At 48.9% G+C, this 25227-nt stretch overlaps 1 protein-coding gene across 5 annotated transcripts; it reads left to right on the plus strand.

Annotated features, from left to right (window-relative positions):
- The first annotated feature begins 1304 nt into the window (after positions 1-1304).
- Positions 1305-24982, plus strand: LOC133352905 (tumor protein D53 homolog). Of its 5 annotated transcripts, XM_061568907.1 has the most exons (9): positions 1305-1463; positions 9913-10028; positions 12415-12563; positions 13542-13643; positions 14220-14249; positions 16624-16638; positions 17678-17719; positions 18335-18395; positions 20227-24982. In XM_061568907.1, exons 1-9 carry the CDS (start codon positions 1445-1447, stop codon positions 20323-20325), a joined length of 633 nt encoding a protein of 210 aa, XP_061424891.1. In that variant the 5' UTR covers positions 1305-1444; the 3' UTR covers positions 20326-24982. The 5 variants fall into 5 exon arrangements, with proteins under 5 accessions (XP_061424891.1, XP_061424892.1, XP_061424893.1 ...); XM_061568908.1 differs by lacking the exon at positions 16624-16638 and having other exon boundaries at positions 1306-1463; XM_061568909.1 differs by lacking the exon at positions 14220-14249 and having other exon boundaries at positions 1307-1463.
- Positions 24983-25227: the final 245 nt, after the last annotated feature.

Genomic DNA, 25227 nt, shown 5'->3' on the forward strand with positions numbered 1-25227 from the left:
CCATACCGTTAACAAGCTTCCGTCATCGCGCAATGTCGTCATCGTACAACCGCGCAATGACGTCATTGTACAACCGCGTTGTGACGTCACTGTACAACCTCGCCGGTTTTGCTATGGCGTCATCACGCATCTGGCGTGAATTCGATGACGTCACTACAGTTTTAAAAAAAATCAAGAGTATTTAGTTTTTACACTGGAGGAATCCGATGAGCTACAAAGCACTTTTCACAGATGTCCAGTAGGGGCGGGTCAGCAACGTTGCAACAACAAAAATACAAAAACACGATAGGAGTGCAAAGTATAGGAAAGGGGCCTTCCATAAATGACGTCACACGATTTTGGACGATTTTTGACCCCCCCCTCGTCACGTGGCGTCACAAAAAGTCAGACCCCCCTCTCAAATATGACGTCACAAAGCTCTGCCCCCCCCCCCAAAACCATATTTCCATTTTGAAAATAAAAAATGCTTCAAATCGCTTAAACTATTGTCATTGTAGTGCGTATTTAATGTGGCGCTGCACTCTGATGTTGTAGGAGAAAACATTTATTAAAAAGTCTATTTAATTAAGTAGAACGTGTTGTCTATATTTATTTAAAGTTGCGCATTTTGATGTGACGTCACATTTCTCAAACCCCCTCGTCACACATCGTCACAAATGTCTGACCCCCCCCCCCCAGGTGCGTGACGTCATTTATGCACAGCCCCTAAACTATGTTTTACCTTACCGTGTAAAACCCAACGTTTTGAGTCGATCGACGTCTACTCGTGCAGATTGCCCGCAGAAAACTACACACCCGCTATAGAGTTCTACGTTTCCCATGAATTTATTATCTTGTTTAACAAACAAAACAACCCCAAACAAACCGTTAACCTCGAGTTATCTAAACTTTCCACTCATATTCTTAGGTTTTTTCGGTAAAGTCACGTAGGTAAAACATCAAAATTAATAATAAATAAATAAATAAATAAATAAAGATCACGACGTGATCTTTATTTTATTTTATTTTTTTAATTTTGATGTTTTACCTACGTGACTTTACCGAAAAAACCTAAGAATATGAATCCTTGCAGTCACGAAAGCTTCAAATCTAGAATTAACTTTCCACTCATATTGCGTCAAAGTATCACGGGAGAGTGACAGCCAACACGCGTGACGTCACGTCCAATGTTATTATTCCTCTGGCGTGACGTCATGTCCCGTGTTATTACTCTGGCGTGACGTCACGGCAGGGGGGGGTGGTTTCTGTTGTTCTCGTGGCGTGCGGTGACGTCACCGGGGCACGGTGTTTGGTGGTGGGGGTGGTGGTGAGGAGGAGGATACGAAGAGGAGGAGGAGGGGACACGAAACAGGCAAGGGGACGACGTCGACGACGACGGCGGCGGCGGCACGAGACGGGCAGCGAGGCGAGATCGACCAACGCAACTTCGGCGGCTCCCACCGACATGGAAGCCGTGCAGCAAGGTACAGGCGGCGAGACGAGCCCGGGGGTCCCGATGGCTCCCAGCGCCCCTGGCCCCCCTTCTCGCATCATCCCCTCCCTGCCTGTTCCCTTGCTACCCACCTCACTCCACCGGCTGTTCCGCTTCTACTGCTGCCGTTCATCCCCCTTGCTCCTGATCCCCTGCTTCTTCTGCTCTCTTGTTTCTCCCAAATCCCCCTGTGATTCCTGGTTCCCCCTGATCCACCTGCTCACGCTGATCCTTCCCCTGTTCCTGATCCCCCTGTTCCTCCCCCCCGATCCACACGCTCTTCCAGTTCCCTCCGCCCCCATTGTTCCTCCTGCTCCCCCTGCCCCCCGCTGCTGCTGCTGTTCGTCCTGTTTCTCCAGCCTCTCCACGCTGCCCCCCCCCCCCCGGGACTCTCACTTTAACATCCCCTGATTCTCCTCCATTGCCCTCCCTCGTCTTTTGGATGCTCCAATTCCTCTCCCCCTTGTGTCACCTGCTTCTTCTGCCCCCCCTTCTCTCCACGCTCCCCTTCCCCCTGTTGGCTCCCCCCGAACATTTCTCCCCCCCCCTGCTCCCCGAGCTCCCGTCGTAATTATTCCACCCCCCCCCCCCCCGACGGGCTCTGTCCCCTGTGACTCTATTGAGCCCCTCCCCCCCCCCCCCCGCAGTCTCCCCCCTCCCCCCGCCGCCCCCCCCCCCCGTCGCCCCCCCGTCGCCCCCCCCTCCCGCCGTCTCGCCCCCCCTCCCGCCGTCTCCCCCCCCCCCTCCCGCCGTCTCCCCCCCCTCCCGCCGTCTCCCCCCCCCTCCCCCCTCCCCCCCCTCCCCCCCCTCCCCCCCGTCTCCCCCCCTCCCCCCCCGTCTCCCTCCCCCCGCCGTCTCCCCCCTCCCCCCGCCGTCCCCCCCCTGCCCCCCGCACCCCCCCCCTGCCCCCCGCCCCCCCCTCTCCCCGTCGCCCCCCCCCGTCTCCCCTCCCCCCGTCTCCCCCCCCCTCCCGCCGCCGTCTCCCCCCCCTCCGTCTCCCCCCCCCCCCGTCTCCCCCCCCTCCGTCTCTCCCCCCCCCGTCTCCCCCCCCCGTCTCCCCCCCCCCCCGTCTCCCCCCCCCCCGTCTCCCCCCCCCCCGTCTCCCCCCCCCCCGTCTCCCCCCCCCGTCTCCCCCCCCCGTCTCCCCCTCCCCCCCCGAGCCGTCTCGCTCTCGTCCCCACGGCCCCCCGTTAACGAGTGTCCAACATCAATCGCGTATCCGTGGCGACTGAGGGGAGCAGCGTGGGATGATCTGGGGCGATTTTGTTGTTGTTGTGACCTGCCCCTACTGGACATGTGGTGAAAACAATTGCTTTATAGCTCGTCGGATTCCTCCAGTATATCAATATATATTCTGGTTCGTCGATTGAGTCAATTGGCTAAGAAATTGTTACACACCCCCCCCCCCTTTTTCCACTGGCACAATCGAGCCGAGCCAGTACGGGGCCAGAACTAAACCGTGATACTCCTGGCCTCGCAAGACATTAATCTGGAGCCAAGCAGAGTCTTGAGCGGGGCACGGCTCTGCTTCTGCAATCGAACAACGACCTGGCGTCTCCCGAGCCGTGCCGGTTTGAATAGAGCCCCTTTAACAATGGCAGCTTCCCCAACATCCTGTTTTCTGAAAGCGAGACCCACCGGCTGATGAAGCCGATGTTGACACCAAGCATCACTTCCCGTCCAGCAGCCGCATGTGGGAACAGAGGCAACTTTATTCCCAAACTATTTTCGTGCGGTTATCCGATCTTTTCGTTTTCTGGCTTCAACTAATTGCTGCGTTGCGATTGGGCTTCTTCTCGACACACAGATATGAGTTATCCCATCAGTCGAATAAGATAACTTAAATAATTGGATATCCCATCTCCGACTTATGCACACTTTACCTGCAGCGCTTGCTTTCGCACGGACTTTCGCGAGCACGGCTGTAAATGTCTCTGGGTGCTGTCAAATCTACCAGAGCTGGGACCCTGGCTACTTGGCCTGGGCCTCAATCCCATCATGTTGAAGCACTTTAGCCGAAGACACACACTCGGGCGTGGAGAAGTCCATCTGGTGGACAACTTCAACTGATGGAGCCACGTAATCTCATAACGTTTTTGGGGTGGAGCGCTTTAGCTAGCCAAGTGTGTTTTTTTTGTATAACTTGTATTTTATCATGAGTGGGAGCCAAGGAATGGAACGCAGATGGAGAAATCGAGTCTGCTCATGTGCCAGTGCTCGGGGGGTTATTACATGGCAGGGTCGTGAGGTGGCTTGGTGAAGCCATCCAGCAGTGGATTGATCATGGCTGAAGTGGATTATTAGTTGAAGTTACGCTGACGGAGTCCTTAATATGATAATACGGGGATGGGGTCCTTTAGGTGGCCCCTATGAATTTGGCTCTGGACGATGCCTCCCATCACTATCGGTCCCTCCACACATGTATTCGATAGTTTTTCTTCAAACTAGGATCCATATCTAGCAGAGAAGGGTCCCTTCCTTGAAACATCTGGCAGCTTCACCTGCACTGATTCAAGCAAGCCTGACTCTGCCGACGAAGACACTGAATAATTATCGAAACCGTTCCATAGTTTGCTTGTGTTGAACCAACGCTGTTGCATTTATGCACTTCTGGAAGACCGTGTGGCCAATGTGATGTGTCAAAAAGAAAAAATCACCTTTTATTTGCCATGTGGAGGGACAGACACGTGAAGGTGGCGTATCGTCTGCTTATTTGTTTGTGTTACTTCTGTTCGCTGGTGGCGAGTGGTGCCAGGCCGTGCTGATCAACACTGCTGATTACGCAGTGTTCACCACAGTGGGTGTTTGAAAGGCCCCCCCTCTCTCTCTCCCGGCCGACATTGGCTCCCTAGGGCGGGCTGCCTGGGCTTGGAGCCATGTCGCTTTGGTGAGCAGCTGCGAGTGGGGAGACACGCGCCCGTGTGACCGAGACGAGAATAAACACGCGGAGCCGTGATGCTCGCTGGGCACTGCTGTGGGTTTTATTCGTGCTGCTGCTGCTCCTGTACAGTGCGGGTACCGAGACGGCAGCGATGTTCATTGTTGCCAAGGGTATAGAGTTCACTGTGAGCAAACACGTGAATTAGTAATCGCAGGGGTGCGGACATCGGATGGCTGAAAGCGTGGGTTGGCACTGGATCCCCGGTACTGCGAGTGATCAGCCAAAGAGTCCAAGCGTCCATCCCACCCCAGCTGCTCTCACCAAGGGTGGCACAGTCGGGTTTTTTACAATCGGGTTTAATTGTCTTTTTATATTAAACCCGATCATCTTGCAGAACCGCACTTCGCCAACTTCTCAACGATGGGCTTCATCCATTACAAGCTAAGGAACTCACTGGCGCCCACGATTGTGGAGAAGCTCGTGTTCATCAAGACCAACCTACCCGCCGCATTCTACGACTACCCCGTGCCCATAGGTCGTAATCGGGTACCCGATACCTGTACCCTACCCGATACCCGGCCGGGTACGGGTAGCCGGGTATCGGGTAGTGTACGGGTAAGGGTACCCGTTTGCGACCCTGGTGCGGCCGGGTACGGGTAAGGAATCAAAACCTGTTTGCGACCTCTGCCCGTGCCTGATGGTCCCGAGTACGATAGCATCACCGACGAGGAAGCAGCCTAAGCCTATCAGAGCCTCGTATTCATTATACCAGGTTTTAATTCCCCGAAATCGGGTTTTTTCCACCGAAGGCTCTCACTAGCAACAGCAGCAGCAGTCCTGTACCTCCTGTGAGCAGAGATGCCCATGTGTGTCTGTCTCACTCGGGCAAATTCAACCGTGACGAGGTCAGCCAGCTGGGCGCTTCCAATCGCAGGCCGTGGTGGATGGAATTAAATTCCCCCACCCACCCATGTCCAGTTCCCCCTGCCCCTCTCCTTTGTATCCCAGTGCCTGGGTCCCTCCAGTCGTAGATTTGAAGCTTTCGTGACTGCAAGGATTCATACTCTTAGGTTTTTTTTCCGATAAAGTCACGTAGGTAAAAATTTTAATTAATTAAAGTAAAATAAAAATCACGACGTTTCGGAGGCTGAAGACGGAAGCTTGTGTTGCCTCCGAAACGTCGTGATTTTTATTTTACTTTTATTAATTTTTACCTACGTGACTTTACCGAAAAAACCTTAGAGTATCCCTCCAGTCGGCTTAGCCACGACGGTTCAGTTTACACCTCCTGCACATCCAGTTGGAGTGCAGTGCGGTGTGATGGCTATATGCCACCTTTTGTGACAAATGGCCGTCGTCTTGTTATTGTTTGTAGATGCCCGCATATGTGGCTTAATCTCCATTTCCAAAATAACTCGGACAGTGTGCGTGTGCTTTATGAATTATTCAAGCCCGTCGTGTCAGGCCAGTGGGCGGATTCGCTGCGCTCGAGTGTTGTCGTTGGCCAGCGCAAACCATTTGAAACGTTGCCTCGGGTATTGGCATAAAACTAAAAAAAATCTGTAAACATACAAACTCGTACGAGAGTGCGTGGAGCCGGTCAGCTGAGCGTTGTTTGTTATTTATTTTCCAGCACAAACAATAGCGAAGCGACGGAGCTTTTGGCCTGGCGGCTTTCGGATTTTTTTTTATCGAAACAGGAAGAGGGCCTCTTTCAGAAATGAAAGAGGGGAAGTGGTAGCTAATTTTTTTGCACCTCTTGTCATACCTGTCAACCCATACGCTTTACCCGTATTCTTGTACAGGGAAATACAGTTTTCAGTTCCATATGGCATACAGCCATTTCAGTACAGGCAAAAGAAAGATGTCTTTGAGTTTCTCCTTTGTGATGGGACTTTTTAGAATGAACGCTGAGATGTATAAGGGCACAGGGTGACCAATAAGGTCTGAATTGGTCTGTAATAAGGTAGGACACTGATAAGGGGTTGACAGGTTATGCCATGTGCAAAGGTTTGACGTGAATGTGGCAGCGGTGTTGCTGTTACTGGGAGGAATGTGCCCTGTCCAGTATTGTTGCCTCTGCTTGAAGGAAGGATGGTGAGGAATACTGCGATGCGCTGACTTGGCGATTCATTGTGAATGTCACTCACGTCCGCCGGTCACTTTGTATGAGGTGCGAAATTCTGATGGGCAGACACAGTTATTGTTGGAGGGATTAGCTAAGCCTTCCTGCAAATAAATGAGTTATTTTCTGGCGTGAGCATTTCACGGTCATCAAACCCACATTTGAAATGAAAGAACAGGTAACGATAAAGGTGCAGTCCTGAAATTGCTTTATCATGCCACTGCCGGCTGAAAAGCCTCCTAGAGGGATATCTAGATAGCTACATGCTAGAGGGTATTTCTGCCTACTCTTCTACACTGGACACACAACCTGCAGCTTGACTTGCTGTGGTGTGTACCCAGGAGATTAAACGGGCGATCTCTGGTTTTCAAATACAGTTTGCTGACTATTACACCTGGCCAATACACCGACAGCACAGCAGCTATTGTAAATGCATAATAAAGATAAGAAATGTAGACCACCTTGTCAATCCATTGCTAGAAAATGAGACCTCACTGTGTTGGTCGTGAAAGTGTTTTTTTTTATCATACTTCACGCTGGTCAGTACGTGTTGCTTCAGGGAGGCCTATGCACAGTTTGGATATCCACTTACTGCTGATATTAGTCGTGGCCGCGAATCAAACTGGGGTTGTCGGGGTTCATCGTGCACCCCACCATCCACTGCGCCACCGGATCTCCTCCATAATTATGAACAACCAATTGCAAAAAAGTTTGGATACATTTCAACAGGTGGCAAAGTGTACAATCATTACCGCATGACACCCTTTTAAGCGGGGCGCTTTTTCACTGGGTTATTGATCGTCGCGAAGAACATTTATGAGTGGCTTTACGCAAGCACATCTGCATCCTTGTTCCACCAGGCTCATGGCCTCTGTCTTTGAACCGTTCTGCTGTTAAGTGGGGCTGGTTGACAGGAGCGTATCCATGGTTTTCTGGCTCCCAATATTAATTGGTATACAGGGCGTGCAGTGTAGACACGGAAAGCGGCCACATGACACTGCGCGGATAATTGCAGGCAGTTAACTAATTACCAAGCAACATAGTCTGTCTCTCGGTGCAAAAATGTAACAATGTTTACATCCATCATTAGTCTATGGGTCTTATATCGACAAGTGCTTTTCAGAAATATATTTGAGCAGCAAAATCGCTGGCAGTTAACAATATTTATTGTATTTCGATTTAAAGCTTTCGTGACTGCAGGGATTCATCTTCTTAGTTTTTTCGGTAAAGTCACGTAGAAGGGAAATAATAAAATAATAAAAATAAAACATAATAACATAATTCTCACGACGTTTCAGGCACAACGCAAGCAGCCGTCCTCAGGTGATGAACAGGTCTGTCGGAAAGACAACGTGACTTTAACGAAAGAACCAAGAAGATGAACATTTATTGTAATGGTTAAGAAGAGTTAGCGGGCTTCGGCAGCACATGCCGCTAAAAGGGACGATGGACTACAGTCGAGAATAATGACGGAATGAGAGCCGAGGGAGGGAAGGCTTCTAGGATGACGTCCGCCATGGAGATGGAGCAATGAAGTCAGTTGCGTAGTAGATTGTTGCAACGCAGGACCACTATAGATGGTGAAAGCTTGAGGAGGACCTCATCCAGCAGTGGATTGTTCATAGTCGATCATGATGAAGTAATCTATTGGCCATAATTCTCTGAAGACGGAGACTTGTGTTGCCTCCGAAACGTCGTGATTTAATTGATTTATTTTCATTTATTATTATTTTATTTTTATTATTTTTTGCCTACGTGACTTTACCGAAAAAACCTAAGAGCATAATTCTCTACCTTGACACAATGAGTTTTGCTAGAATTCAAATACCTTGTAGTCGACTGGTTTCACTGTGCAAATGGAGAGCTCTTACCTATAACACGAGGCAACCCAGGAGCATGTTTAAGTGGCCCAACTACTGGTCAAGCTTCAACAAGTCATAACTGATCCATAGTTTACCTTCGTGCATAAATGCTACCAGAAAACGTTGGTAATCCGGGGATATTATTGTTGCCTCGTGTTTACACGTCGAGCCAGACCCCTTTACAGCTGTGTACGTATAATATTATTACGCCTCGGCACACATTGCCCGCATGCCTGCCTGATCAAGTCAGAGGTGTACTTTTCCTGTTTCCATGGCCCCACGCACGTACGCCACCGCTCAGCATACTGGCAAGCCTCCTGGTTTCGCACCCTCCCAGTGGATGACGTTCATGGAGTGCGGTGGGAACGTCGCGTGGACGCTGCGGATGGCCTACGCACCCACAAACGGCAGGATTGAGGACACTCCGCAGAGCGGATGCTGTGAACGGCATCGCACATTGGAATGTTTTGCGAACAGCAGTGTCCACTGTTACTCATTTACCCAGAAACTCCGCTGAGATTGAGTCCGCATCTCCAGAAGCCCTTGTGTGGATGTGAACACTTAGCGTCGTGCTGTAGTAGAGTGCTATTCTTCCGTACGAACTCACTGGTGAGAGTGAGTGATGGCCTGATTGTGTGCAGGGTTGAGAAAAGACGAGTTCAATGCCATTTGCGATAACAGAGCAGAGCTTTAAGTTGAGTTTATTCTGCTTAACCAGATGAAAATTCAAGAGATTAGGATGAGTCATCTTTGCAAGATTGACCTGGGATGTTAATCTGCCAGTAGGGGAGGATGATTCCTGCTGTGTGTATAATCCCAATTGAGTAATATGCGGTGTCATTTTCGAATTAGATTATGTCCGGGGCACAACGGTTCTGCTCTTGCGAATGGCGTCAGGGAATATTTGACGTCCACTGTTGAAGCAGGCAGCACGCAGCATTATTATTATTATTACAAACGCGGTATTAGTCGGGGTGGTAGCTGGAATCGAACTGTGGACCTCTGTAGTAAGCGGTGAATGTGCTGCCGCTAGCGACACGTCACCGCTCGGGCTTTAATGAGGGTAGTTGCGAAGAGAGCTTTCCCAGTGCAGATGCCTAATTAGTAATTACCGACCTGACATCACACCGCATATCGTTTGCAGGGGATAATTAATTTCTGATGGAGTAATACGCAAACATAAAATATCGTTAATCTCTCTGTTGCATTGTTGTTTCCTCGTAATGCATTGCGCATCATACATGTTTAACGCTATAGTCATTGTTAGTGATAGGGGTGTACATGCATGAGTTCATATAATTTAATATCACTTATATTTAACACGAAGTCTTTCGCGACCCCTATGATTCATAATAGATTTTTTTTTGCTCAAATCGTATGAACCTGTCCAGGTTTTTTTTGTAGGTTACCAAGAGCCTATTAAGGCACGTACGCTCTGCTTCTGCGATGGAAAAACAAACCTGAGCCTTGCCGGGCTGGTTCTGACACACCCTCGGCACGGCACGGGTGTGCAGTGGGAAAAGAGGTTATTGCAGGCTAAACAAGGAGGAACATTTTTGTCTTTTGTGCGAAGGTCTGCTGGACCCGGACACGATGCAGGAGGTGGCGGTGGACCCTGTGCCCACGCAGGACGGCGCTTGTAGCGTGAGCAGTGCGGAGCGGGAAGAGCTGGAGGCGGAACTGGCCAAGGTACGTCCGACTCTAGGGGGGCAGAAGGGGGGGTCGGGGGCACGGGCGGCCGATCGCTCGGAGCCCACACACACACCTTCTTTCACGTGTCTAATCCCGCACCAGGATGCACAGCGTGTCCGAGACACACATGTGTGTGCATGTACAGCCAGTTTGTCAATCCACTGCTGGATGAGGGTTCCCCCACCCATGGCTTACAGTCCGTGAGGTATTCTTGATCATATTTCACCACGCTGGTCAGTGCATGTCAGTGTAGATGGGGTAATGTGGTGGGGGAGGAGTGCAGAACAACAATATATTGCTGCACTGCTCTCTACTCTCCACAACGCCTCCTACTGCACCCATCCTGTGCAGACATTGGCGGTTGCCCATCCACGCACTATCCAGGCTAAACCCTGCTTAGAGTCCCAAGATCTAATGAGATTGGGTGCATTCTGGGTTACTTGATTTTAGGGCGCTCAAAATTACATGGGCAGATAAACCATGTCCCACATATAATGGACAGGTGTTTTTTTTTTGGAAGACCCCCTAAATATGATGGGGGATTTTTTTTTAGAACCGCAACCCTGAAGGTCACAATTATAACGGCGGTGAAAGCAATGCGGACTCGTCGTTCGCTGCATCTCCACACTGTGCAGAAACTATAACTTCTAGGTTTGAAGCTTTCGTGACTGCAAGGATTCATACTCTTAGGTTTTTTCGGTAAAGTCACGTAGGCAAAAAATAATAAAATAATATTAATAATAATAGAAATAAAATACATCATTTTTAAAAAATCATTTATTTTATTTCTATTATTTTTATTTATTTTTATTATTATTTTACCTACGTGACTTTACCGAAAAAACCTAAGAGTATGAAACTTTAACTATATTTTTTTGCCAGGTAAGGCCCACAGCCATATAGCTCTTTTTCAGAAGCAATCTGGCCACCGCATATGATAGCTCAACAAAGCGACTTAACACGTGGAAATTTATAGCAGCCAAATACTCTAAACGCCAAGTTTACAAATGTGGAGGAAAAAACGGAGGGCACAGAGAAAAATCTACTCGACCACGGGGAGAGAGACATGCAAACTCCAAATATACAGCAGGCGTCAGGGTCGGGAATTGAACCTACATCCACCTCTATACCAGGTGAGGTAGTTAAGATCTCACCACCATGGTGCCCTGGCTGTCCCAGCGGAGTAACTCGACTGACAGTTTTATTTCCATAACAGCACAACTCATGCAGTGTGTGTGTGTGTGTGTCAATACAAATAACTTGGTAATGTTTTCATGAATGTGCACTCGCAGATCTCACTTTGAATTGATGGAAAAGCCAGAAAGATCAGATTTAAACAAAAAAAATGCAAAACAAATTCCAAACCAGTCAAACCAGTCCTCGAGATGCCGTGTTTTTGGAGAGTATATGTCGGCAAAACCTTTTGTCAATCCACTGCTGGATGAGGGTCTCCTCGCACTGTGCTGGTCATGGGGGGGTGGGGGTGCAGTTGTTTGACCATGGTGTGAGTTTCTGAAGGTGGGCAGGTGGTATAGATGTGAGAGCACGGAAGCACAGTGCAACAATAGGCCGCACTGGTCTCTGCTGCCCTCAACGTAGCCCCGTAGCAGTGTCTTGTATTTGTTTTGGATTAAAAGCACTTGGAGTTGGGGTTTTGTGTTGACTGCCAACTTTTTAACCCGTTGCACACCACGGTAAACAGAGGACATTCACGGATATAATGTCTGGACACGGATAAAGGAGCAGCAGGAAAGGCAGCAGATAACGAGTAAGGATGGGAAAATAAGAGGAAAAGAAGTGTAAAGGGAAAAGAAAAACGGGACCAAAAGGTTCGGGAATAGATGAGGGAAGGGCGGAAGAGGCGACACAATTTTCTTTGGCGCTGCAGGGCGGGGCAGCGCCTACACCGGGGGCGGCGGGGAGATGGGGAGAAATTGAGAGTGGGGGTGGCGGCACAGAAGTCACGTGATTACCGGAGTCTTGAGCTGATTTAGATATATAGATGTGTGGTACATACAGCTCGCTCCATTATTCATGGACAGATGATCCGGATTGTGGATAACAACATGCTTGCGAAAAGTCAAATATTAACTGAGATATCTTTACACTTGTGCTGGTTTAATTATTTTCATGATAACAATTATAAGTTGCTCCTCGGTGATCCATTGCCCGTGTGGCTGCAAGTTAACCAATTGCTTTAAGAAACAATAAAAACAGATGACCCACTTTTGTGCATTATCCTTGTTTCTGTTTTGTCCGGGCCACCCCTTCCGCCGGCTGTTACCCAGGATAATCGAGAATTGTGCCGAATAGAGACAAGGTTGCAGTGGCTGTCTGTATCGCACGGTTGGGTGTGTGTTCATACGTGCGTGCGTGCGTGCAGGTGGAGGAGGAGATCTCCACGCTGCGCCAGGTGCTAACGGCCAAGGAGCGGCACGCGGCTGAGATCAAGCGCAAGCTGGGCCTGAGCCCTCTCAACGAACTGCGCACCAACCTAAGCCGCGGGTGGCAGGACATGCAGGCCACCAACGCGTCAGTGCCGCCCCCCCCCTCCCCACCGGCCACACTCGCCACTCTAACCCCCACTGCCCTTGTCCACTAGGCACCGCCAACCAGGAGCGAGGGAGGCCTTTGGCCGTTTGCGCGAATGCACGTGAAGAGATTCGATTTTTCATATTGGAATTTACGTACGATAACTCTCGTAAAGATTATCCAATGTAGGACAAATTTTAGGATATGGTCATATGTATGTTGAACAGTACATATCCAACTGTGTAGGACAAATTTTTGGCAAATCAAGTGCTGCATGACGTCACCTGTGTTGTTGTGCAGCTGGGAATATAGCAAATTATTACCACTAATTACACAACTTACAAGGATATGCACACATTGAATAGCATTACACAATCAAGGCCGACCCGAGTCTTTTCTATCTCTGTTTTTGTCACGTGCCACTTCAACTGGCTGCTTGTTTCCTGCTGGAATGAGTGTTGGGCAGTGCTAATTTCCTTCTTACTACCCTGAGCCAGTGGTAAAAATTACACGTTCATGGTGGGAGGTTGGGTGAGTTTCACCATTGAACAGCCACTGTTGATTTCCGTACAATATAATACTCATTGTTTATCTACCATGGAGTGGTTGAAGGGGTTGAGCGTTGGCCGCCAATCGGGATTCGAGCCCTCAACTTTCTGATTTACGAACCGCGCATTCCACCGTTGCACAATCCAGTAATTCGCTTTAAACGCAACCTCTCCACGACCAACACTGTGAGTGGAGGCCTTCATCCAGCAGTTGATTGACGCTGCCGTGAATTTTCAAAGTTAAGGGAAGATTCCACTCAAAGGGTTTATGCAAACGACCGCACTACATGATAAATGCAAAATGTTTAATAAGTGTGGCGAACCGATAACTCATTTCCAAAACCCATTGTGTTGTGCGTGCGAACATCGTTGATGCAACAATAGAAAAAAATTTAAATCAACAACCCTGTCTGGTACCGTGTCTCGGCAGGTACAAGAAGACCCAGGAGACGCTGACGGTGGCCGGTCAAAAGACCACCTCCGTGCTGTCCAACGTGGGCTCGGCCATCACACGCAAGTTGGGAGACATGAAGTGAGTGCGTTCCCAGGGCTGTGGCCTCCTTGCGCTATGCAGGGACCCCAAGGGTTTCAGAAATCTCAGCAGCATTCGTTCATTTATCTGGCGTTATATATGTTTTGAGTTAAGCTAAGAAAATGGGGCTGAGGTTTCAGTGCTGGTGTTAGCCCTAACCCTCAGCAGAAATTTACTTTTGAGGACCTCCTTTTAAATGTATAAAATCTTCGCGAGATAATTAGGAGAGCTATAGACGAAAAATTCAGATGTAGTGAGTTCCGAGAAATGTTTACAAATTCAGGTGTAGTGAGATGGGAGAAGCAGACAAGACCGAGCCGAGATATTTAAATTGGCTATTTATGTTAATTCGTTTCTTTATGGGGGCCTCTTGAGCTGCTTGGAGCCCTATCCGTTGGCTTGATTTTGCTTCTGCTTAGCCCGGCCATTTGCAAGGGCTGTTGGAGGACCGCTGTAGCTTTCGTGTCGTACGTGGTGGTGACGATGCCTGCACTGCCCACTGCCACGCCACTGCTATGACACCCCGTGGCACGGGGTCCCCCTAACCTCTGTCCTGTGGCTGTCGCCGTGTTTTAGCGACTTGTATCTGCGTCTGCTCGTGCCGAGGTGAGAACGGCGCCAAAATTCCGCCCGCCCCCTCGCTGTGCCCCCCCCTCGGCGTTGCATGTCACCTGCTGCTGCCACCCCCCTCCCCCCCCTCCCCTCCCCCCCCGTGTGCGCGTGCCGTTTCGTGCCACAATGAGCAATAGTGTCCTCGCAAGGGGGGGGATGCTATTCCCATGGGCAGGCGAATCTCCGCGCTGCAGATGGCACTGCGGCGTGGTGAATGCGGTTTCTGTGTTTACGTTTGCGGTGATGCAGATCCGCTGCCTTGCGGCAGTGCAGAGTCGGAAGAATAATTTTTTCTGCGAGTGTATATTTGCGTTTGCCGTGTTGGTGTGTCTTCGTGCGTCGTCGGTGGTGTTTTTAGCTCTTTCACGTCTCCCACACGTCCTACCTTGGGTCTGTGAGGCCAAGGGACTGCACTCACGTCTATGTGACAGTATGGCTTAGTACAGCGGGAAATGGGGTTGCATATCATCGGCAGCCGTTCCTCCCAAGAGGGCTTTACATGCGCAGCCGGTTTGTATTGTAAACATTAGCATTGCCGCGATATCATATTTCACGATACGATATCATATTTCATGTGATGATTTTCACGATCTTAGTTTTAGATAACTTTGTAATCCTGCATTGTTATCGTATTTTTTCGTGCTTTTGCTGTATTTCTGGTGCGAATAAAGATCGCTTCGAATGTTCTCCCAACAACTGCAGTTCGCTTAACATAAGCCTGCCACGACTCCCGTCATCATTGTGACTTTACAACCTGTGATGCTTATAATGCACGTGCTCCTGGTTCCATAAGAAAAGAAGAAATAATCAAATTTAATACAATGCCTGTCAATTGTCTCAAAAAACTTGTTGTCAAATCACTAACTTAATTGGGTAACATAAGACAAATAATTTTGTGACGCTGCATTGGCAGCGGTGCACAATTAACAATTGACGAACGTGAGTTTTTTTGTTGTTGTGTAGGCAATACTATTATTTTGCAACTTTTAATTACCGAGTTTGTTATTTCGTAAGATGTTTTTTTATCCGGGAAGCGAAATATTTGGAAGGGATCAAAAACGGAGTCACGATAATCTCGATGGGACGGAATAATAAACATTGTTTTGGTCTTCTTGGTTCTTTTGGTAAAGTCACGTAGAAGGGAAATAATAAAATAATAAAAATAAAACATAATAAAATAATTCTCACGACGTTTCGGCCACAGACCTGTTCTTCACCTGAGGACGGCTGCTTGCGTTGTGGCCGAAACGTCGTGAGAATTAATTTATTATGTTTTGTTTTTATTATTTTATTATTTCCCTTCTACGTGACTTTACCGAAAGAACCAAGAAGATGAATCCCTGCCGTCACGAACGCTTTAAATCGAAACATTGTTTTGGTTCATAATATTTATTAAAGCCACGGCCCTCACCAGGACAAGCGGACTGAGAAACGAACGATCGTGTAGATATATGCTTCGCTTTACATGATCCAACCCAAAAACCTTTCATTGTGAAACATATTGGTCGCTAAAGCCTATGTGTTCAACTGACTGTACAATTTCGGCCGCCCTAGTACTAATGAGATGAGGTGCTTTGGAAAAATCCAAACCAAATGGCGGTTTGGCTTGGCCGCTATCTTTATCCTGCATGTACCCATTCTTAGGTATTGCAGCATATTGTTGTTTTTATTTGCTGTTTATCAGGTGGTGTTTAATGATGCCTCGATTCACGCGTTAATATATATTGATATAGATTCTTAAGCTGGCAGTGCACGCGCGAAGTGCATGTGTAAGAAGCCATTTTGTTCAACTCTCATATTTGGTATGTGAGGGATTTCCCGTGACTCGTTCAGGTAATAGGGGCCACTAAGAATCCTACTGCGCAAGTGTTCGCACGGTAGGCTACGTACGGTGCGAAAGAAGTTCAACATGCATACATGCAGAACTCTCCGTTGGGTTTTCGGGTCGTAGCACAACAGTCTGACTCTTCGCTTGCAAGTACTGGGAGCTTTCTCAGGAGCTGAATTCCATCTGGCGGTAGAAATTCAGCACCTGGAACGGAACTTCAGACAAAGTGCCGAACAACGCTCGGTACATCCCGAAAAACGCATCTGAAAAACAAATTCTTGAATCGCATGGGGGGGGGGGGGGGGGGCGCGTATCGTCACACCTACTGCTTCGCTATTTTTCCTGCAATCACACAACGTATTCACAAACCTCTGCCCCCCCCCCCCTCCGTCAGGGCGGGCAGGACAACCTGTCGGCTGTGGTTTGTGTTTTTTGTGCGCTATTGTTTGTGCTATTGTTCGTTTCCCCTGTAACTCTTTGTACCCTGCTTTCTCGCTCTCTCGCTCTCTCTGTGACCCGTCCTGCCTGGGCTGTCTGCAGATCACATTCTTTTAGGTACTGTACTCTTTCCTTATGGGCCGGGTGGTCGTTTGTCGCGGCGGATGGGTGAATTATCACGCTCTCGTTTAGGGGCAAGGCACCTGCTTTAAAGGTTCAAACGTTACCGCCTCGGCGATGGGAAAGGGGCCGATGCTGCGTTCACGCGGAGCCTGAAATGGAAAGGGGGCGATTTAAACATTCGTCGCTTTCTTTGCACAACGATGTGAGTGGAGAAGGTGGCCGAGCGGTGAGCGGGGGCAGTGGTTTGCGCGTTGGACTTCGAGCCACGCGATCCGAGCTCGATTTCCTTGCTGGCCTCGATTAATGAACCATAAGCAAACGTCGGTGGCGAGCGGCACGTGAACCCGTCTTGTTACCGCAACCTTCACCAAGCTGAAGCAGCCAGCGTGGTGAAGTATGGTTAAACAGCCCGAGTGACCGACACGACGTGGGGATGGACTTCATCTCGTCGTGGACTCATGAAGGGGCTGTACATTTTGACGAATTATGTTGTAGCGCAACTGTAATGAGTTGTTACATTGAGGGCAGATCGTTCAGTTGAACTCACTACATGGGTGTTATTACTGTGATTTCCCGTGTTCCTAATTATTGTTTCGTGACTCACTCATCTCAAGAATACTCTCACTGGTGACTGATTTGAACATCTTTTTTTTCCCCCCCAAGTATAATCTAATTGTGGTTATTGGTGCTTGTGTGAGTAATAATGACTACGTTTCATTTTAAGTGGCTCCGGGTGGGACTTAGAGTGCTCTAAAGTTACTCAGAAATTGCTTGGTAATGCATCATTTTCCCGATTTTGAATTGAGCGATAATGGCGATAATTATTATTAACAAAGCGATTTGCAATGCAACACATCATGGTGAAGTCGGCCGTTCAAGTGGGAGTTAAGTGCTGTTAAAACGACAGGGGCCACTGAAAATGAAGTGCTTCTGTTAAAACGACTTTTGCCTTTCTAATCGATGATCCGCTAATAAGCCTGCCTCTTTGCACTGAGCCTCTCTGTGCCTCTCTCCTGCGCTCCTGGGGATACAGCTACTCTTCCATCCGTCACTCGATTAGCATGCCTGCCATGAGGTAAGCCTGCCTTGCTGCCATATTTCAAATAACAAAACTAACAACGGCGCACGATCGCATTCCACACGCACAGACAGTTTGTTATGGCTTCAAGGTGACGCTCCAAGCGATGGCATCTTCGTGCCATTTGTGTAACATCCTCTGCCTCTCCTGTTTGCTGTCGAGCGTGTTTTTTTGTGCGCACGTGTAAAGCGTTGGGCAGCGTCACACACACACACACACGCGCGTCCTCTCCCGATTCGATGGAGACCGAGGTATAGCCGCACAAGTGAAACGGTCAGATATGTGAACACCTGTAGGAAATGACAGTTACATCGTGTGTGCACAAATAGGTTGGTGGGATAGCGCAGACTGCTTTAAACGAGGGGGGAATTCTTTACGATACGTGATATTAAGAAAGCATTACTGTGTGTGAGAAGGTCAGATTTGCGAATGCCTCGGGGTGGGGGTGGGGGTAGGTTACGACTGCACTAATAGTGGTCGGGGTTTTGCGAGAGGGGTTAATATGCGGCAGATATGCGATATGCGTCATGCTGTGTCGTGAATGCTAAGTATTAATATTTCGTTTTCTCCGTGGTCCGTGGGGGATGGGGTTTTGGATGATTTTTTTGTCAGGAATTCGCCGAGCTTCAAGTCATTTGAGGAACGAGTCGAGAACACCGTCACCACCCTGAAGGTATCCCGGCGAACACGCTCGCGCTGACGCAACTTCGAGCTCCGTAGCGTCACAGGAGTGGACAGCCGCAGGGCGCACAAGTGGCTTGCCGTTTGCATCCTGTCAGCAATGATTTCAACTTGACACACACTGTCGTTCTTCAGCGGTGAAACTTAAGGCGTTGTAGGCAACACCCTATGCTGTGCCTTGCAATGCTTTTGACCGTTATTATTATTTGACCGTTATGATTATTACAACTTTTTATAATTTCTCCCAATTATTTTAAATCTTTTATATTAAGTTCGCTTGCTTGCTTGCTTGCGCGCTTACGACCGTGCAAATCTTTCGGTCGTTTTTTAACCCACTTCCCGTGATCCAATCGAGCTGATATTTTGCACACAGACTCGTTGTGCGTGACAATTTATTTTCGTGAAAATTTTTTTCCAAATTTTTACACTTTTTAGCAAAAAATAAATTATATTTAATTACCAATTGCTTAATGGTGGCCGGCAATCATCTGACCCATAGGTGGCAGCCATCTCAAGCCAGAGGACGAGAGGACTCTAGCCGCCACGCATATAAAGGATTTATAGTGAAAAACTTTTTTTTTACGGGTAAATTTTTTTTTCTTCCTTTGCTATCGGTGTCACGTCACGAGACGAAGGCTCGCCACTTCTGAGTGTCGACAAAAGTGTCGTACTTTAGTTATGTAGCCCGGAGAAATTGGTGTTTGGGGCAATGGCGTCACGTCGCAAGTCGTGTTTTTTTTCCTTACAAAAAATGTAACCTCACTAAGTTTATCCCGATTCTGTTTGCTAATCTAAGTTCATTTCCTTTAACATGCCACGCTGTTTATTACCTTTACACTATAATACCCCATTAACACTACTTCGGCTACCTTTGTTCTCAAAAACGTATATAAACTCTTGCTGGTAACAGCTTCTCTTCACAAGGCAGCAGACATCGCGGCTGTCGAGATTTTCACCTGAAGACGATGGCTTCTGTTGCGCCCGAAACGTCGTGATTTATTTGTTTTATTTCTATCTACGTGACTTACCGAAAGAACCAAAGAGTATGGATTCCTGCAGTCACGAAAGCTTCAAATCGAGATTTATCCCGATTGTGCCTTCAGTGTCGCATCATGAGACGGAGAATCCATATCAGCACCGAGCTACCTCTGAAATCTCTTGAAGTGACCTCTGGTAGTAGAGGGAAGCGCTTTCCTGCCCACTCGGCACGCAAGAGTAATATTTGCGACGCGAGTGAAACAAAGATGTTAATTGTCAGAGCTGGAAATTTGCAACATTAATTTCAGACAGCAACGATGTTAATGTGCTTTTGCGGTCATTGTAGACCAGGCTGGGACCATCAACTCCCTACACATAAGAACTTGGTTTTAATCGCAAGTTCTGAACTGGGTGCCACGGTGGCGAGATGTTAACTACCTCACCTGGTATACAAGTGGTTGTGGTTTCGATCCAGACCCTGACGCCTGCTACATATTTGGAGTGTGCATGTTCTCCCCGTGGTCATGTGGATTTTTCTCCGGGTCCTCTGGTTTTTCCCTCCACATTTCGAAGCGTGCGTTTAAGAGTATTTGGCTGAGATAAATGTCCACGTGATAAGCCACTTCGTTGAGCTATCATTTGTGGCCAGGTGACTTCTGAAAAGAGCTGTATAGCTCAGTGAGCCCTACCTGGTAAAATAAATATAGTTCATAGAATTTGAACTCAGGAGTCTCGGCGTTGACAACTCAATAGCTTTGACCTCTGAGCCAGTAAGCCGCCACCATTATTGCTTTCATCGTCCGTGATTCTTTAAATTATTGCTTTCATCGTCTGTTGCTTTGCAGTCCAAGGTAGGTGGTGAAGGCCAGCCGAGCAGCAACTTCGAGGAGGTGTTGAGTTCTACAGCCAGCGCCAGCGGGCACGACACCAGCAACCGAGACTGAATCAACACCAGCGCCGCCAGCCGCTTACACTACCCGCTACACTACACGCCGACATATGCCGCTGTACCAGCTCCCACTCCAGCACTACACCTTTAGCCCCAGGCACTGTTGCCCTTGCATAGTGCAATGCTAGGCTCTTAAAAGGCCATATACACAGTGACATCAAAACTGTTGACCATTGTGTACAATTGCACATCCTTAAATTCATCTGGATTCTCAAGCAATTGACACAGGGCAAGCAGCAAGCGCGTGTCGTGCATCTGGCCTCCGAGTGCGCAGATAAGGGCCATTACATAAGACTACGGCGCTCTTTAAGGACAGGGATGAGTGTGTACTGGCTGGACAAAAGTGAGTGCGCTTGCTCTGCTTAAGTCCACATCGTTATCAACAGCCATGGTCAATCCACTGCTGGATGAAGGCTTCCCTAAGCCGGCGGAGACCATTTGCATGCCACGCGCATACGCGACACGGAAATAATGTTTTCCTACGCACATGATGAATTGATGCTTTGTGTTGCAAGCGTAAGAATCCATGTTATTCGTGAGAATCGATGCATTATTAGTTACCTATCGTTAATCCACCGAGTGCTGGAGTGGGTCATGTGCCCCCCCCCCCGCGTGACAGACGGTGCACTCCATTTTCACACCTTGGGGGGGGGGGGCACGCGTTGTTGCTTAGAAATGTTGAGCGATGCACAAGCTTGGGGATTCTGAAACGGCTCGGTAGATGGCGTTGGTTATCCATTCCGCATGGGGTGGTGGTAGGGGGGAGTGTGACAATTTCAGTCCTAGTAAAAAAACCGGTTTAAAGATCGAGGATTGTGAAGAGTACGCAAGGACTCCACTGGCCTGAGGATGGAGAAGGGCAATTGTGGGGGTTTCCATGCGTTGTTTATACCCATTGAGTTAAACGTTTCCTATCGGGAACATTCGACGGGGAGAAATGTTTCACTCCGGGGTGGCAGCGTGGTGGGTTCACGCACACTGCGCTGTGGGCCCAGCAACCTGAATTTGATTCGCGGCACGTGGAGAGCGTCAGTGGAGAGTGAGATCTGAGACAATTACTGATCTACCCCTCACCGCCCAACCCCCCGGGGGCCCCCCACCTTCGTCACCAACACTAACCCTGGCCCCCCATCACCAATTACAGTCGAACAGCTCCCCCTTGACTGGCGGAGCGTGTTGAGGAGGCCCTCATCCAGCAGTGGATGGGGACGAGGGCGGATGTAAATGTTATTTTTTGGAGGGATGTAAATGTTGGGTGGAAATCTTGCAGGTGTGTTTCATTTCCCCGTCGCCACACAACCGAGTAGGCTCGTTGGTCAGGATTTGGGTTTAGTTTGTGCCGTGTTGTTTTCAAGTTCTCGTCCACTGGCCTCATGATCGCTGTGGAGGTTTATCGGTTTATGATGGAAGCGTTGGTTTATTGTATGTTACAATGTATTTACATTTCTACACCAAGCAAAAAAGAAACATCACCAAAGTACATATAGTCTCGTTAAAGGTTCCATATTCCTTTCCATTAAGCAAAACATGCTGTATCGTTTTGTAATTTCTTAAACTTCTCTGTGTTGCTAGTTTTTACGTTTCGCGTTTAACTCGCCCTGTAAACGGAGACGCCTCTGCATGCAAAACCAGACTCGTTCGTTAGTGGAAGGCCCAACTCCGCACTTGAGTTGCCTTGTGGGTCTGATCTTTACGCACCGTCTGGCAAAAAAAATGAAACGGGCAATTAGTGCTACTGCGTAGGGGTAGTTTTTCCCGCAGGTCGGCTGTGCAGCTACTCGACGCATTGATGGGTGTGTACCGCGTCTTGATCGGCATGATGTCCAACGTTTCGCTTGCCGTGTTGGGAGCATCTTCAACGAACCGAACGGATTCAGTTCAGCAACAGGACTCGCAGTAAATGCCCCCCCCGGCAGTACGTTGCAGCGAAACGTCGGACGTCGCGTGGATTAACACGCAATAACAACCAGAAAACATCGGAGAAGCAATCTTTGGAGTACACGTAACAAACACAACCACTGGCACACTTTAACAAAGGCAACACAAGCGATTTAGATCCGCGTCGCATCGCGTTCAGCCTGATTGCCCGCACTGGGGCATATTGAAGGGGCTTGACCAGTGGCGTCGTGACCACGTTATCAGCTCAGGGGGGTGTGCGCCAATCGGTCAGGGGGTGGCCCCAATATTTGATTTGTCTCGCACCTAGGCTATTATACAGGGTGCTTAAAAAAAATGTGAACACAATTGAAAAAATAACGGATAATACACTAACATGAACACAAATGTAATGTTAATAGCTTCAAAAAGTCATGGCCTCCACTTGTTCGCCATCGTTGTGAACGCGTGCCTGGAATCTTCTCCAGGTGGTCTCCAGAGCCCGGAGGATGCACATTTCTTGTGGTATTGTTGCAAATTCTTAGAAGTGTTCACATTGTTTTTTTGAAGCTCGCCCTTGTATATCGCGGCTCCTAATCGCATTGTTGTGCTCGGGGTCTCGAACATTTAATGCTGTCCGGGCGCTCCGTCTCTGAAAAATGCAGCACCTACAGCTACGTAGTAGTCGTACCTCTGCGATTTTACATCACTGCTCCTAATTAAAATAAAATACAACGTGGAACGTAAATGAAGGCATTTTCATAAAATAAAACATTAAGCCGCGTCATAAATAATTGGTGTGTTCTTTGACACTGTTGTGGAAAACATCTCACGGTGGTTGTGTTGTATAGGGGACCCCAACTCGTAACTTTGGCCACCAGGAGGTGGGGGGGGCAAGGCACCCCCTGCCCCCCCACGCAAGTCGCGCGACTGGACTTGACTCTATTCTCCCATCGCACACAACTCACCCACACACACCACACACACAACTCACACACACACCACACACACAACCCACACACACACAACCCATACACACCACACACACACAACTCATACACAACCCACACACCACACATACACACCACACACAACCCACACACACACGGCCCACACACACACCACACAGACAACCTATACACACACCACACACACACACAACCCACACACACACACCACACACACAACCCATACACACACGGCCCACACACACACCACACACACACAACCCACACACACACCACACACAACCCATACACAACCCATACACCACACACACACACAACCCACACACACACCACACACACCACACACACAACCCACACACACACAACCCATACACAACCCACACACACACAACCCACACACACAACACACACACACAACCCACACACAACCCACACACACAACCCACACACACACAACCCACCTACACAACCCATACGTACAACCCATACAGACACAACCCACGCACAACCCACACACCACACACACGCAACCGACACACAACCCGCACACAACCCATACACACACAAACACGCGAACTTTATTAGCAGTCACTGAGCCACGTAGGACCCCCCCCCCGCCTCATTGGGCCATTCCGCACGAGCGTGATTCATGTCGACTTTACAAGAGCGTCGGGGGTTTCACTGCCGTGGTGGAGCGGTTCGCACCACCCGACTTGCAAATCTCAAAGCGGTCGTCGGTCAGAGCTTCGTTCTCCCGGCGCGGCAGTGAAAACAATGACGCGAGTTTGTTGTTTGTCTTTTTTTTGCATCCCCACCTGCATCTGTTGCACCCAGCAGTAAAAAATGTACCCGTAAAAACAAAGTTTTTCACTATCAATCCTTTATATGCGTGGCGGCTAGAGTCATCTCGTCCTCTGGCTTGAGATGGCTGCCACCTATGGGTCAGATGATTGCCTGCCACCATTAAGCAATTGGTAATTTAAGATAATATTTTTTTTCCCCTAAAAAGTGTAAAATGTTGAAAAAAAATTTTCACGAAAATAAATTGTCACGCACGACGAGTCTGTGTGCAAAATGTCAGCTCGATTGGATCACGAGAAGTGGGATAAAAAACGACCGAAAGATTTGCACGGTCGTAAGCGCGCAAGCAAGCAAGTGAACTTAATATAAAGGATTTAAAAATGGGTCGGCAGGTTGCGTGATGTCACGTGTGGGTACACCCAAGGAGCCGTCCCTCGAGTACGGCAAAATCGGGGCGATTGCCCCGGGCCCCGGTTTAGGGGGGGGGGGTCTCTTCCCCCCCCCCCGCGCTTCCACGTCATGGCATCAGATGTAATACTTTCTGTGCGATTTGCCCCGGGGCCACCGCACCCCCCCACACATCCCCTCCCATAGACGGCACCCACCTCTTCCAGAGGCGTTCGGCGAGGGAGGGAGAGAGAAGGCCAACTACCACTCGTGAGCTCCGTAGGCAGGACACGTCATTCTCGTGGAAGTGTCGTGGGCTAGCGATTGCAGGGCTGCGCCTTCATCTACGTGCGTCGACTCGACGTGTCGACTGTCAGCTGTCGACGTAAGCTGTGGAGATTTGTTTTTCTGGTCGAGATCGTGTTTATGCATCGATGTTCTTCTAAAGTTGGCACATATCCGCGCGCGAAGACCACGTGTGCCGTCCCCCCCCCCCCCATTGGCAGGTAGAATACTTTGTAACTGACAACGCCGATCTCCACGCTCTGTATTTTAATGTTTGATAACGTGTGCTGGTAGAGCAGTATTTGCAAATTTCGTAATAAATCTAGCAGACCGAAATTCGTCAGCCCGCCGCGCTTGGATTCAACATTTCTGTCCGCCGCCTCGCTATGCCAATGTCTGCTTAGATTCTCTTCCAGAATTTTCAATGCCGCACTTTGTGTGTGTATACAATTCTTTCTTCGCGAAATGCAAAGTCCCGAAGCCAAGAGCGGTTGCTTCCAGTCCTGCTGTGTTGAGTTTGAGTAGACCTGCACTGAGCCTGTGGGATTGAGCAGACTTCGAGGATGTGGTTCAATGGTTTG

Source organism: Lethenteron reissneri, chromosome 42 (assembly GCF_015708825.2).
Source record: "Lethenteron reissneri isolate LAM-NWPU_2019-01 chromosome 42, ASM1570882v1, whole genome shotgun sequence".
In the NCBI taxonomy this organism is placed as follows: domain Eukaryota; kingdom Metazoa; phylum Chordata; class Hyperoartia; order Petromyzontiformes; family Petromyzontidae; genus Lethenteron; species Lethenteron reissneri.

Coding starts and splice junctions, on each gene's coding strand:
- LOC133352905 (XM_061568907.1), top strand. Junction 10,029..12,414: donor TGGAGGCGGAACTGGCCAAG/GTACGTCCGACT, acceptor GCGTGCGTGCAG/GTGGAGGAGGAGATCTCCAC. Junction 12,564..13,541: donor GACATGCAGGCCACCAACGC/GTCAGTGCCGCC, acceptor GTGTCTCGGCAG/GTACAAGAAGACCCAGGAGA.